The following is a 15,297-nucleotide window of genomic DNA, read 5'->3' as shown; positions in this document are numbered from 1 at the left end:
TGTTGCCATGTTCCTTTTCTTTTTAATACATTTCAAGTTGCACATAAACCATGCCAGATGTGTTATCCATTAATCTCCAAATATCCATGAAAATTAGAATGAACGCACAAATAATCTGAGAGTTGCCAGTATTTTCCCAATGGGCTATATATGCACAGCTAGTGTTTTATGTGACTGAGATTTATGAGAGCTTTATGTGACTATTTTCAATTTCATAAGGTTCCTTTTACAGCATCAATGTTGTAATGTAATTAAAATACAATCAGTCAAATAGACTTGAACAACCATTTGGTTGTTAAAGTGTAAAAAGAGATGAAAGATCGTTTAAACGCAGGCGCCGTCATTAGCAGCAGGCTAGCACAGATATTCCAGTGTAAATACTGGGTGAAAATTAATTTCCATATTTTAACATGGTGCGGAAAAATCTAATTTAATGCAGAGCTTCCTGTGTGGTCTGATACCCACTTTATATCGTATCTCATCCAGGCAGTGAAGATCACAGTTTTTTAAAGAAATCAGATCTTAACCTCTTAAAGCCCAAGCTGTTTTTTGACATGCATTTTTTATTTCTCTTTTCTCTTCTTATTGTTGATCCCTCAACCATGAAGATACTCAAAAGTGTTCTTGATATATTAAGATGCATTTTTGTCAAGCCAGTCAATTGGAAAACACTAAATACAGGTGGAAAAAAAGGTTTTAAAGTTTGAGGGATGTTATTTGTTCGCTTCTGAAGGTGGAATATACTTTCAATTAGGGTTACCTAATTCAAATAATTACCTAATAGGGTTACTAACAACTATTTTTATATGTATTAATCTTTCGACTAGTTGATTGAGTAATCAAAGTTATTAAATTGATCATATTTTATATTTTAATCAAGAAATTGCATCATCTGTTTTCAGACACATTTTTTAATATTCACACAAAGTAAAAGTCAATCATTAAAGGTACATTTATCAAAATATCTCCATCTGGATGGTAAATGCAGTGTATTTCATTTCAATAATGAAGACTTTATAAATGTATATGGTATAGTAGCCTCTGAAATGAGATGCAGTTACAGAGTGTTATCATCATCAATCTGGCAACCTTGAGTCATTGTTTGAAGGGTTAGGTCAAAAAAACTCTCTTCACTATTTTGAATTTGGACTTCAATACGTAGTTTAACGACTAGTTCCTGCATACTGCACCTTTAAGTGGCAAATTTTACAAATATTAGGATGCTGTATTGTCTTTTTACCAAACTAATGTTTTATTTTAATACATACCTTATGTACTTTTTTTATTCATACTAGGGTTGCACAATATATCGTTTCAGCATCTTTATCGCAATGTGCGCATTTGCAATGGTCACATCGCAAGATATGCAATGTTGAGCTGGAATCATTGTTGACCAAGAGCCACAGAACACATAATTTGTAGAGTTTAGCCATAATAGAGTCAAAGTTGATCATTCGCTTGTGTTTTAAGGCCTGTCGAGGGTGTAAACATTTGGGCACAAGAAATGATGATGTTTGGAGATGTAACAAAGATTCATTGTATTTAACTATTTATACATCATCGCTTATCTTTGTCTTGTTTCTAGTCCAAATATCGACATTTCAAAGCAAAAACTAGATTTTACGTACCCCATTGGAAGGAAATGTTGCTTGGTTTAAGGCAAAAACTAATTTAATTTTCACCTATTTGTTTGAAGTGAAAACAAAACAATACTTTATTTTAGAAAATAAAAATCTAATATTTTACAAATGAGACAAAGTAAGAAATACGTTGTTTTGCATTGTGATTATTCAATTTCTGTACCTTCTGAAATATTGCAATATCAGATTTTTCCAATATTGTGCAGACCTAATACATACATACATACATGCATGCATGCATACATACATACTACATAGATACATACATACATACATACATACTGTTTTTGGTGAACACAAGATTCAGAAGTAGATCACAATTGTGCAACATACTATGCATTATATACTTTATTCTGCCCGCCATTTCATCAAAATGGCATTCAACATCACATACATTGAAGTAGGTTCTTATTTTTAATACATATTTGCTTTGCGACCAATAAAGTGTCCATCTGCATGCTGTCTTATGCACTACTTGCTTTCTTTAGGTGAGCCCACTAGGAAGAAAAAAGTAATCGTCAATTATCAAATGCATTAATTTATTGCGCCCCTCGCACCTGAATCAGTCGTGGCATTGTCTTTATCAATTTTCCCTTGCGTTTGGTGGTATTTGCTTTGCCAAATAAGCTAACAGCTGTCGGTCGGTCATGGAGTTGCTGGAAGACGTCTCTATCCAGCTGTTCTGCTGCCTCATACACACTCATGTCTGTGTGTTTGTGTGTGAGAGTAAAGTGTCGGTGGTTCATTAGCAGATTTTAATGGATGAGGTGGATTTATTAGGGCTATTAGCAGACTCGGTTGTAGATCAAGCCTCATGCAGGCATATTGATTTTGACTGCTATTCTCTCTGCTGTTTTGCCTTGCAACATAAAGCTGCTAAAACAATATTTGCATGGTGTGAAAACCACAGCTTCAATTAGCCTTTTAATATATGAGATTTATTAGAGTTGTCAGTATGTATTTTCCTATGGTATGGACCTTTTTGTCGTTTAAAGCAGATTTTGGCAGTTTATTTTTATTGTCGAACATTGCATTATTATAATTTTTTTATTAAACCTTTAGCAAGTGTAACAGAACAGACTGTAAAGAGTGCTTTATTTTTTATTAAGCAATTTTTTTCTTTCCATAGGGATATCGGTCTTTCAGGTAAATAGCAAACTCTAGTCACTAAGCAAACCACCGTGAAGTTTATTAGATATATAAAATTATTTGCGCTTATTATATCATTGGTCTTTAGCAGATGCACTTCAGCGTGGGTTTTTTTTTTTTCTGCTGTGTGTCATAAAAAATTCTGAGCAGACAGAATTTTCTTCTCTTTCTGGGATTTTTTTTGTTTTGTTTTCAAATCCAGGAAACCATTAACACTCCTATTCACAGAGCAGCACGATTCTGGCTAAAATGAGAACCACAATTATTTTTGCTTAATCAAGATCACGGTTTTCTCATAATATTGACTCTGTTATTGTTAATTACCAAACATGGTAAAACAACAATAATAAAAGCAGGCCTATGTGTAGGTCTATTGTTGGTTAAAATGCTAAAGCTTGTATAGAATTGGACTTGAACAGAATTAGAATTTGTGACTTGAACAGACTTTAAAACTTGTCCTGGTTGTTAATGCACAGTAACATGATTACATCAGAATATAAATATAAATTCTAAAGTTAAATTATTATGTTTGAGACCTATGCTTGTCATTTGTCATTGACAACATGTTAGACCATTTTTTCACTGGTAAATTAGACATTGTCATCAGATTCCCTCTTGCATTATATTCAACATTATATAGGCTAGAGTAGTTATACTGACACTGTAAACATTTGTTTTTTATGCACGACACTTTGTGTTTGCTAAGAAAGATAAAACGCTGTGTGCACCTACCGCATAGGACAGACCATCTGATCTTTGTGGCTTTAAAACCGTTCAAGTGTCCCTGTATCAGCTCTTGGATGTAAGGCGGGAAATGGGAAGTTTTTAAAAATTCAATACCGAGATTGCAGTATCGTGACAACACTATTGCAAAAATTGTATTCTAATGTATTCTTCTTTCCCTCAAGTATCGTGTAGCCACAGTAAGGGCATACTCGCACCATGTACAGTTGCCTTGAACCAGGCAGAAGCACGCTTGTACCCTCTCCAGTACCCCCGACGGCCCGCACGTCACATTGCATTTGAGCCTGAGCGTGCTGAACGCCATCAATGATGCGCTGTTCAGTAAGCGCTCTCGCTCAGCACAGTGGACATTTCTTAGTTATATTGTTTTAGCATCGTTTTTGATGCAGTGACAGTCAAATATTTCGCCGAACAGATGATGCTCATTAACAATCATAAAGTCCTCGTGCTGCAGGAATTAGGAGGTTTGCTGACGGCGCAGCAGTCGTGCAGTGAGGGGTTTGCGTCTTTAATAATCTACGACAGTTTGTGTTCAGTAAGAATGATTAATAATCCTTATGAAACAGTCCCTTAAAGTGACGTCTCGTCTTCAGTTTCGGGCTAAGACGTGCTTTGCACTCACACTACAAGCGTTACCCCGCCAAATCCCAAGTGAACCACGCTCTGGCACACCTCTTCCAACCAGGACAGGGCCGGCCAACTGAACCGCACCTGAGCTCGATTTAGAGCACTCAAACGATCCGGGATATGCGCCTGGGCACAGTTCGGATTGCATAGTGTGAGTGCGCCCTGCTTGAAACGTTTCTGAGATGTTAAACTCTTCCCTCTTTTTCTTTCCTCAGAGTTGGGCTCACTTTCCTGGGATGACCTGGAGAACGATCTTCCAGATGAGCTGATTCCTAACGGAGACCTGGGGCTGATGTCCATGCCCTCAAACGGCGGGGCTGCAGGTACGGGCGCTCACGGCCCATGTCCCCGACGCCGCTGCCAAGCACAAGCAACTCTCGGAGCTCCTGCGGCCGGGAAGCAGCGCTGGCATGAACTCGGTCAGCCCGCAACCTGGCAGCATCGGACCTCAGCTTGGTGGGCTCGGAAAGAGTCCCCTACGCCAAGGCTCCCCTTCCCACCCTTCCCAAACACAAAAACCAGGGGGCACTCCTGGGACGCAGGGCAATAATGCCGGATCAGCTGGCATGGCGTTTAACCAGGGTATGCTGAACAGCGGCATGATGGGACAGAACGCGGGCGCTCAGTCGGGTCAGGTGATAAATGGAGCTCTTGGGCCTGTAGGCCGCGGTCGAGGCACACAGGGAATGTATCAGGGTGCCACCATGCAGGTGGCATCTTCTGTTGGAGTGGGAGGAGGAGTGGGTGCGGCGCCTGGAGGAGCAGGAAGTGTCCTGGCAGAAACACTCACACAAGGGGCACAGCAATTGGGCATCAACGCTCAGCAGGCCAAGGTGAGACTGCCAGCTTTCTTTGCTGTGGTTTGGGTCATTGTGGGAGCATAGTTGTATTGAGATTTAAGATGATATGATTTAATATTGAAGTTATGTTGTCAACAGCAAGCTTTTAGTGTGTTCTAGTTGGTAAGTCGTGTTTATCCCTTCTGGTGTGTTCAGACAATGGAAAGATGTCAGTGTAGCTTACTTTTGCTTTTAAAGTTGTACATTTATGAAGTAAATGTAAGTTAGTATATGAATGTTTGTTCATTGCATTTTATTGTCAATGAAAAAAATGACTTTATGGTTTATTATGACTGGTATTCAAGTGCATAAACTTGTCATTAAGATTTTTTGACATCACTTGAATGCGCCATTTAATCAAATGGAGTACAAGGAACACAATAATAAATAGAGTAGGTTTTTTAAAATGGGTAGCATCTCAAAAATCATGCACTTTACCTCAAGTCTTTTCATTTCATTTCCAGAAAGCTCTGATAGGCATAAATCAACTGACTGCAGATCTCAAGTTTTTCTGAACCTTTTGTTTGAACGCATGTAATTCAATCTATTTAATCAAATTGCATTGGTGCTATGGTGATGAGCAGCTACAACTTCCATTTTGGTTTTCTGTGAATCAGCCAGAAGTTACAAGTTATGTCTATTTGATATGAATTTCTGCATTATTTTTTATTTTATTCCTACACGTTCATGAACAGCTAAATTTAATAATAAAACTTACATTGTGATTTAATCGTTTCTGTTAAAAAAGTAACAATACTAATAACTCTAAGTACCAATTCTAATACTACTAATAATATAAATGCTTTTGCTCAGATTTTTGAAGTCAAAACAACATTGAAATCACAACAAACTTCATTTTGACAAGAAATAGTAACACAATATTTGATTCTATTAATTCAGTTGAAGTCAATGTGTATGATGTCTTTACTGCACTGTGAATCTCACTAGTGTGCTGTCAGAGTTCAGAAAATGTCAAATTTAAGAGGTGTTTAGAAAAATATTTGCACAACCAGTCAAAAAAAAATCATTAGTTACAGCCCTAAATAATTCCATTTCAATTAGGGTTGGCTACTAAACCTTTGTAACTGGTACGCACCAGACCGAATCAGCATAGGAATTTTGGTTCCTAATTCCCGTGCCACTGGTGCTGCGACAAAAACGTAAGAAGCATCAAGGTGTACATCAAAGGCACATATAAGTACGCGTTGTGTCACACCATCTCTAAATATTGAATTCCAAACAGCTTTGAAGACTGAGAAGGAGGATCATTCACGCTAACAGCTGATGTGATGTGCGCGCTCCCGTTTCGTTGCGTGAAGCAACCATACCTAGAAACGTAACTGATGTGATCGGTTCTCTTTCAAACAGACTAGACAAAAAGTGATGAACATGCACCCACAACATGTCTTGCTGCTTTCAAGAGCTCCAAATTTGTCTTTTTGTAAGCAGCACCGGTTGTTTTCACTTTAACGATTCCTTGAACAAATTATTTATCGGTCTAGCATTAACCGTGTGTGTGTGATCATCTTTTTATCATCGCACACATTTTTTCACCTGCTTTCTTTTGCGTTAATATGGCTTAATTATAACTTTTTTACAGTAACATGGCTTTTATGGGAGATTTACTCCCCATTTATGTGTAGTTAACTGGTGATGGGACCTTTAGCCAGGACAGATTACTGTGCAGATGTTTTGTTAGATAAAAAGTATATTTGTATATTTTGCTTGTTTTGACACATGTAAAATGTGGCTAAGTAATAATTATTTATATGTTTGGTGTGGTCAGAGATAAATTTGGAAAATCCTTCATTTTGAGCTCTGAAAAGTCATGTGAAATAAAAATGAATTGTAATCCTATGAAACCATGACCCAAGTGAAATGAATGAGGTGGCATGTGGAGATTATTTTCCCAACAATAAAATTGTGGCTAGTGAAAATGCAGAGTAGCTAGTAGGAATGTTGGAAAACTACTAGCCTCAGTGGCTAGTGATTTAAAAAAGTTAAAAGCTTAGGTGCTGGCTCCAGTGCAAATACAACGACAGAGCAGAATACTACAACATACTCAAAACAGGACAATGTAAAATTGGCAGTGTTGATAGCGATATGTACAATGAGTAAGTGTACACATAGTTGTAGGCAGTATTGTTTTAAATATGGATTGTTTAAAGTGCAGTGCATGCTACATATTGATGGTGTGCAATGAGGGGTGTGGAAGAGTTTCTGTGGGGTGTGTTAAGTGTTCATCAGCCTAAAAGTCTGAGGGAAGAAACTTTCCTTCAGACGGCTGGTGCGTGACCGGATGCTGTGGAACCGTCTGCCTGAGGGTAGCAGAGATTGTTAATTTATCATTCGTTTAATTTACGATTCGTTTAATTAATGTTTGTTAATGTTAATTAATACTTTATTAATCTCACATTAATGAGATTAATGTAAATTAATCTATTAATGTTAATAGCGTAATGCAAATTTTGCATTCATGCTAACAAACAAATGATCAAAAGAAATATATTAATGCAATTCAAATATATAAAATATAAATTGTTGTTTACTTTAAACTTAATATAAATATATATTTATGTTGTTCAATTATAATGATTAAAATATAGTATCGATTTTGCACCGGTAAAAATAACCCCAAACGAGACCCAACCAAATGAATTTGTTAGCTCACGTTGCCAGTTTTGTGGTGAACAATTCATCTGTGCGTGTCACTAAGAAAATGTATGTTTGCTCTCTTGTAATCTAAAATTAAAATGCACAGATTACATGATTTTGAGGTATTATGCTGTTCACACCAGACGCGGAACGCGTGAATAAATCGCAATATGCGTGTAAATAGATGCTTGAACATTTTCAGTTTGCTTGCATCATTCGCGCGTCAAATCTGCTTCATTCGCACATCAAATTCACCCCACATTAGATGCGGATTTGTGTTATGGGCGGGGCTTTTGTTTGCCTGGTGACTCTAGCTTCATTGCTAAATGGCTAACTTGGATTTTATTGAGAGAATAGTTGTGTTTATGTGCTTTTAAAAAGGCTGACAAACAGCGTCAATTTGTTTGGATTTGTTTCTGAGTCCACTAGATCCTTTCAGAAATGCATCCAGCTCTGTGAGTTCATCAACTCCTCCAGAAACTATACTATGATGAAATCTTCAGTGGTGAGAATTTTCCCCGGGAACATCAACAACAGGCGCTATGTCATAATCACGCCCCTACAAGACAAAGCTCATGAATGGTTAACGCGGCATGAATGTCCGCTGAAGTTCCGATTTTCCAACTCGATCGATTTGCACGATATGCGCGTCAAATTCGCCGCTGAATGTCTGTTCGCGTCTTTGCATTGACTTAACATGTAAATCATTCGTGCTTGATGCTTCATCCACATCTGGGGTGAACGCAGCATTAGGCGTGGTTAACATACTTAACCACGCCCCTCCATATGTCTGTTTTGACAGCAAACGGTAATGGTAAGGAGGATGAAGAGGAGGAGGAGATGTCTGTTAGGTTGTAAACTCGCCAAATGCTTTTCTCGATCTTTCTGAATGACATGCATACGTTACTACATCCAATCAGCTCGCAGCAAAAAAAAAAACAAGCCACGCCCACAGTTTTCTTATTTAACATTCAATTTCTCTAAGAACTGTCACAATTCAGAAAAAAAAAACGGTTGCAGTTTCCGATATACATGGACTTAAACCTTAATGATGTCTGCTTTAGTGCACATTGGGTCTATACAGGATACGCTGGTGCTTCATCTGAAACACCTAGGTGCTGTCCCCAACAAAGCAGGCAAATCAACAGGCTTTCACTTGCTGCTGCTTCAGCTCTGTTCAAGCTGGAAACGACGTGGTTTTTACTAGGGCTGCACGATATATAGTTTCAGCATCAATATTGCGATGTGATGACTGCAGACACACACATCGCAGGATGTGCAATATTGAATGCACAACAGTTGAGAATATATGAGATGTGTGAAGTCATTGCAAAGTATAACCATAACAGAGTGAAATTTGTCATTTGTATGCGTTTAAAAGGCATTTCAAGAGTTTAAAGGGCACCTCGGTTACCTCTTTTTCCAGATTTAGGATAAGTCTTTTGTGTCCCCAGAATGTGTCTGTAAAGTTTCAGCTCAACACCCATCAGATTATTTATTATAGCTGTCTGAAGTTTCTGTTTTATAGCTGGTAAAAGCTTGTTGCTGTTTTTTTTGTACTGTGCCTTTTAAGGCTAGTCCTCTCCACCCACCGTTCCCACGTCGTGCGTGTCAGCATGCCTCAGTCGCCGCTCTCGGCTGCCTCAGGAAGAAGACCTCACGTAGTGTTTGTGAGATATACTACAGTGATAACTTTACCAATGAGTATTTGATACATTTGTTGTGGAGTTGCAACGAGGAGTCACACGCGATGTCGTAATAAACTTCACACAAACACACACACAGCGAGGACATGCACACAAAGCGCAGACACACACACACACACAGCGCAGACAAACACACACAGACAGTGTGCACGTTTAGCTTTGCACTGTTTTGGCTGCAAATGTGACAGGATACAGGTTATTCATCACTGCTGTATGGATATCTGTTATTTTAATGTACAAAATAAACCTGATTTAATGTCCACAACCGGGATTGAAGCGTCTTCTTTTATAATTGTTCTGACACGACTGAACAGATCTTTATGACTGGTTGCTTTGCGCTCGTCCTCTCTTGTTGATATGATTATATGCGTTATTAAGTTGACATGTTAATACGCAGCTGTCAATCAAATCGGTGGGCGGGGGACCGCACTCCCATGTCAAGTTGCGGTCGGTCTGAGAACCGCTCCAATTGGTCCACAGTTTTTATTTTGTTAAATTAAAAAAATATATATATATGACGGTCTATACACTATACTTACACACGTCTGTACAAACATCTTTAAAAGTAGATTTTTCACCATAGGTGCCCTTTAAAAAGCTTTTGGGCACAAAAAAGTACATTTTGTGACATTAATAAAGAATAATTTTACTGAATTAATACGATGAGGACTATACAGTTTCTGTACCTGAATACTGTTGCACTCTCTGGAAAACCATAAAGCACTGGTCGCCTAGTTATGAGAGATGCCATAGAAAATGGTGAAGGAAACCACATGTTTGCCCTTGTCACTTCAGGTCTGAGCATGTGGAAATGAGTGCCGTATAGCAGCAGTGAGGGGATTGTAAATAAAAAAAGGATGTAAGGATGACACCAGAGTGACTTTTTGGTTTCTTTTCATGTGCATCCCAGTCACTAGCTCCCCATCTGAAAGATTTTTTTAGCATAGGTGGTAATAAAGTCATTCAACTTCACAATTTGTAATGTCGCAATATGTATATAAATAAATGATGGTTAGCTCCTTTACTTGAAAGCTCAGATTTTACTATCATAATTTGTTTTGTTTACAGAGTTTGAGGTTTACAGTATCATTATAGACGAATTACCTGTTTGTAAACATTCAGGATGTGTGCGCGCAGCGAGGTTGCCATAAAAAAAAATGGTCGCGCTAGCATATACAGGGAGGGAATGACATTTGATGTGGTATAGAGTTTGTCGCTGTATTAGAGGTAAGTTATATTGATTACATATTATATATATTATTTACATAATGCATTCAGCTTATTATAACAGCTAGTCACCCAGTGATAAGCACAGTGATTCGGCAAAATTAATGTTAAAGTGAGCGGTGTTCATCTGGCAGGTCCATTTGCGATAGCACCCTCTCAATGGATATTGAATAAGATGAAATAGCCAAGCATCCAGCCCAAAATATACAACTATCTCATTGAAACTCCGAGTGGTTTTACATGAGAAAAGTTACAGGGCTACAAGTCTTTGGATGCCAACAATGTTGTTCTGTGTGGTCATCTGCAAGAAATAATGTTTCATGATTACCGGATTCAAAACTTTTGTAGTGCTAAAAACCAAGGTTCTGCCTAGCCAAAGACAAGGAAAAAAGACAGAACTGTACACAGCCTGGGTAATCATCATTTTGCTGAAATCATTGCTGCAATCAAAAACCAGTAATGTGTAAGATTCAGCAAAGCGTGAATTACCTGATATGAAATGAGAACTGCAGAGTCCACCATTTATAAGGAGGTCCTCACTCCATTCAGCTCCCTTTTAGCCAAAGATGTCTGCTGTTGGCATTAAAAGCAGTGTGGTGTACGTTAACAGTTTTCTGATTTTGGACTTTCAAATTTGGAATTCCTACCGCACAACACATCATTTTTGCTGTTGCAACCGGTCTTTTTTTGCAACCGTGTCAAGTAATTTGCTCTGTAGGTTGGTAATTTCTCTATTATTCACAACTTAAAGTTAGCTTTGATTGTTCAGCATTTACACTTTGCTATTGCACACACTTTGTAACATGTTATTTATCAAGTTTAAGAGTCTCTTTGATACTTATGTGTATTCTATTATAAAGATTAGATATTTTGTTGAAATATTTCTGTTTTTGACTATTAAAACTGTTTGCCTTAGTAATGTTGGTAAATTAAAGTAATTAAAAAAAATCCTAACATTCCTAAATGTATTGTTAAAAAATATTAAATAACTCGAATTGGATATCTAATGGTATCGTGATTTTTTTTTTTTTTTTTTTTTTTTTTTTTATTTATTTTTTTTTTGCAATATCGCCAAGCCCTAGTTTATCTTTTTTCATTGCTCTATTTTAATTATTTTGCTTGCAATTTGTTTATTATTTTTTTATACATGACTTACACCCACACAAAAATCACCCCAATTTATCTAAATGAAAGATTTCTTTCCAAGTAGAGCTATTCAAGCCTTATGGTGACATTGTATTCATATCGCTATATATATATATATATATATATATATATATATATATATATATATATATATATATATATATATATATATATATATATATAAATTGTTTTTTTTTTCGTGCAGCCCTAGTTTTCACATAGCAGAGTCTTATTTGATCGTAATGTTGAGAGAGCAACTCTCTGATGTGATACATTAACAATGTCCATGCTTTAACGACCATCGACAAGGTGTAGCAATTAAAAAAAGGTTATCAACAATTATAACACAGCTGTCTGAAATATTTGATTCTGATTGTTCAATCATAACATTCCAAGGCATCTTATTCTGTAAACCAGTGGTCTCAATCTCAATTCCTGGAGGATCACAGCTCCGCAGATTTTTGCTCCAAATACCTCCGACTTACACCTGCTTAATGGTCTCTAGTAGTCTTGAACACCTTGATTATTTGGATCAGCTGTGTTTGATTAGGGTTGGAGCAGAGCTGTGGTCCTCCAGGTATCCAGTTTGAGACCTATGCTGTAAACTAACTAACATAAACTTAAATGAAAACTGAAAAATTCTAGTTCACTTTATTAATACATTATTTAATGCAATTATTTATTTCATTATGTAATTCAAATCTAAATTAAACCTAATTTTTCATTTCATTTCCTCTAAAACATGTTATCACTTTACACGAAGAATACCTTTACAGTCAACGAATGCTCATTTGACAAATTTATCAAGAACAACAGCTTAACAATTGCATCCAGATGCGTAACAAATCCCTGCCTCACTTTGAATTATGACAGCTATACTTAGTGAAATCTGTTTTATATCTTTTTTTTAGAACTCTGTTATTCTGGTGGAATCTAACTGGTGTGTAAATCAGGCTGGACGTCCAGTTTTATCTGCCAGCGTAGCAGCAGACGGACTCCCATTATCGCTCTTTATCTGGAGCCGCCGCGCTTTGCTGCCTCATTGTTTGATTGCATGACTCATTCCTGCACTTGTGCTTTTCATTAAGCTTAAATGCTCGCGTTATGAGAGCGCTTGCATGCCAGAATGCTCTTAAACTCTGCCATTTTGTTTGAAGGTCTGCGATAACGGCAGCCGCAGAATTGCGCTCGATGGGAAGGCAAATGAAAAGCTCTCCATCTAAAGTGCCAAGTTACATGCATGCACATCTCTTCTGTGCTCTATGCAAATTTGATGAATAAAACATGTCTATTTGTGATAGATGGGTTATTGACTGATGGTCTCTAAAAGCAGCACTCAGGCGACGGTATTAGCAGGTGTGTGCATTTGTATTACAAATTCAAATCCCTCTGTGCAAATATATAGTAATTTATTGGGGTTAAGGGTGAAAAATGTCGTTGTTTTGCATTATTTGCTATCACAAGAACAAGAACCAAACCCTTATTTAGCAGTTTTGGACGTACTGTAAGTTCTTGGATGTAGTGTAGGCTTGGGCGGTATCCAAATTTTGATACCGTCAAACCTCCTCTCTATTTTACCTCGGTATACGGTATTACCGTGCATAATAAAAAAAAATGATGTAAGGCACAGACAGCTTCACCAAACTGTTGGCTTGTGCCTAAACCATTTAGAAACTGAATACCGTATATGTGACCTTAGGTTCGCGGTCACCTGTTTGTCTTGTTCGTATTAGAGATCTGCGCAGGACTAAATTAGCCTATAACAAGCTGTCTGTATAAACACACATAGACACAAAGGACCACGCTTCCTCTCATTCACACACACACATAGACAGCACCAAACAAGCGACACACAGCATCAGGCTCTCTCTCATTCACACACACACACACATAAACAGCATCCGCTCGCTCCCGTCCAAATTACACCAGAGTTACCGACCGATCCTGCGCTTTATTTGGATATTTATTCCCGCACTGTAAGATATCTAGTCTGGTCCTGTGGCTCCCACAGTACAGCAGCGGGAAAGCAGACCTCTAGTTCGTATTTACCACGTCTCCCTTTTCATTCGGTCGAAACACGAAATACTGCCAAACTGCAGAGGTTGTGTTCTTTTTCGAGACCAGGTCACTTGGTGCGCAACTCACGATCTTACCTCACCTCTCTCTCCTCCACACTGTCCTGTGATGACAATGATGCATATGCATTTTTAGGCATTAAATAAATAATATTTAATACTTGTCTCCTATATAAGTACATTGTTTTTTATGACAGTATAACTGAGTCTGGTTTCTCTCAAGGTTTTTTTCTTCACTTTCGCCAATTAGTGAACTTTTTTTTTTTTTTTCCCTCTCCGCTGTCGCCACTGGCTTGCATGGTTCGGGATCTGTAGAGCTGCGCATCGTTGGATTTGCCCTTCAATATTTGGACTCTCAGTAGTGATTATTAAACCACACTGAACTGAGCTCAACTGAACTAACCTTAAACACTACAAACTGAACTACACTGTTCCTATTTACTATGACCTTTTATGTGAAGCTGCTTTGACACAATCTACATTGTAAAAGCGTTATACAAATAAAGGTGAATTGAATTGAATATAACTGTATTGAAACTGATACCATTGCTATTTTTAGATCCCGCAGTATGCCATATTACCGCCCAAGCCTAATGCAGTGTGTAGTGATGCAACGATTATAGATTTTGGTTGTACCAATTAAAGAGCCCCTATTAAGCATTTAAAAAGGGTCATATTTTGGTTTTAGGGGTCTCCAACAAGAGGCTGATATGCATGCAAGGTCAAAAAACACTTTCATTGTCTTATAATATGCATTTATTTTTAGCAAATTTTCCCAACAACTCCTATATGATTCGTTCAGCGATTCATTTGTTTCCAAACCCCTACTTAGCGCGATGCTAATCTGCGCTGATTTGTCTAATGACCCAGTCTGTTGTGATTGGTCAACCGCGTTCAGCGAGAGACAGAGAGAGACAATTTTGAGGTAATGCAGAGTGTATGTGTGAGCCCAATGTGTGAGTGCATTAAAGCAATGCAGTTAAACACCAGCATATTGCTCTATTCTTAATCATAAGTAAAAAAAGTGACACGCATTCAGTATTAATGCACACAGTGGTAAAAGCTCAACTATTTTGAAACTTAACCGCCGCAAGTGTGTAGGAACAGCTGACGGTGGCCAAAGCAATGACAAACGTCAGTGGATCACAAGCTCACAAATGCATTAAAATCCGTAAACAAAGTAGGATGCGTTGCGTTTTCAACGTGGTTTTAGACGCGGTATGAGATTATAAAGTGATGCAATCTCATTTTGCACTGTAGCAATCAAATTAAAGTGAGAGAAACTGATGAATGTTTCTGATTAGTTCAAACAGACTTTACCAAAGTTTTCTTTTGAGAAAATAATTTTAAAGTTGTAAAATGAATAAGTTGCAATATATATTAAAGAATGAGCAATATATGTTTTCCTTCACATTTGTCAATTGGTGAACTTTGTTCTTTGTCACTGTTGGCTTGCTTTGTTTGGGACTTGTGGAGCTGTGCATCGATG

General features: G+C 37.6%; 1 protein-coding gene across 1 annotated transcript in view; it reads left to right on the top strand.

The window, feature by feature from the left end:
* The window catches only part of crebbpa (CREB binding protein a), a 79,822-nt gene that overhangs the window by 16,767 nt on the left and 47,758 nt on the right, over nt 1-15,297 (top strand). The window contains 2 exon segments of the mRNA XM_056448197.1: nt 4,376-4,500; nt 4,502-4,993. Of these exon segments, the coding sequence (XP_056304172.1) occupies nt 4,376-4,500; nt 4,502-4,993 (617 nt within the window).

The sequence above is a fragment of the Danio aesculapii genome, chromosome 22 (genome assembly GCF_903798145.1).
Source record: "Danio aesculapii chromosome 22, fDanAes4.1, whole genome shotgun sequence".
NCBI classification, from domain to species: domain Eukaryota; kingdom Metazoa; phylum Chordata; class Actinopteri; order Cypriniformes; family Danionidae; genus Danio; species Danio aesculapii.
This window is presented reverse-complemented; position numbering and strand designations above follow the sequence as displayed.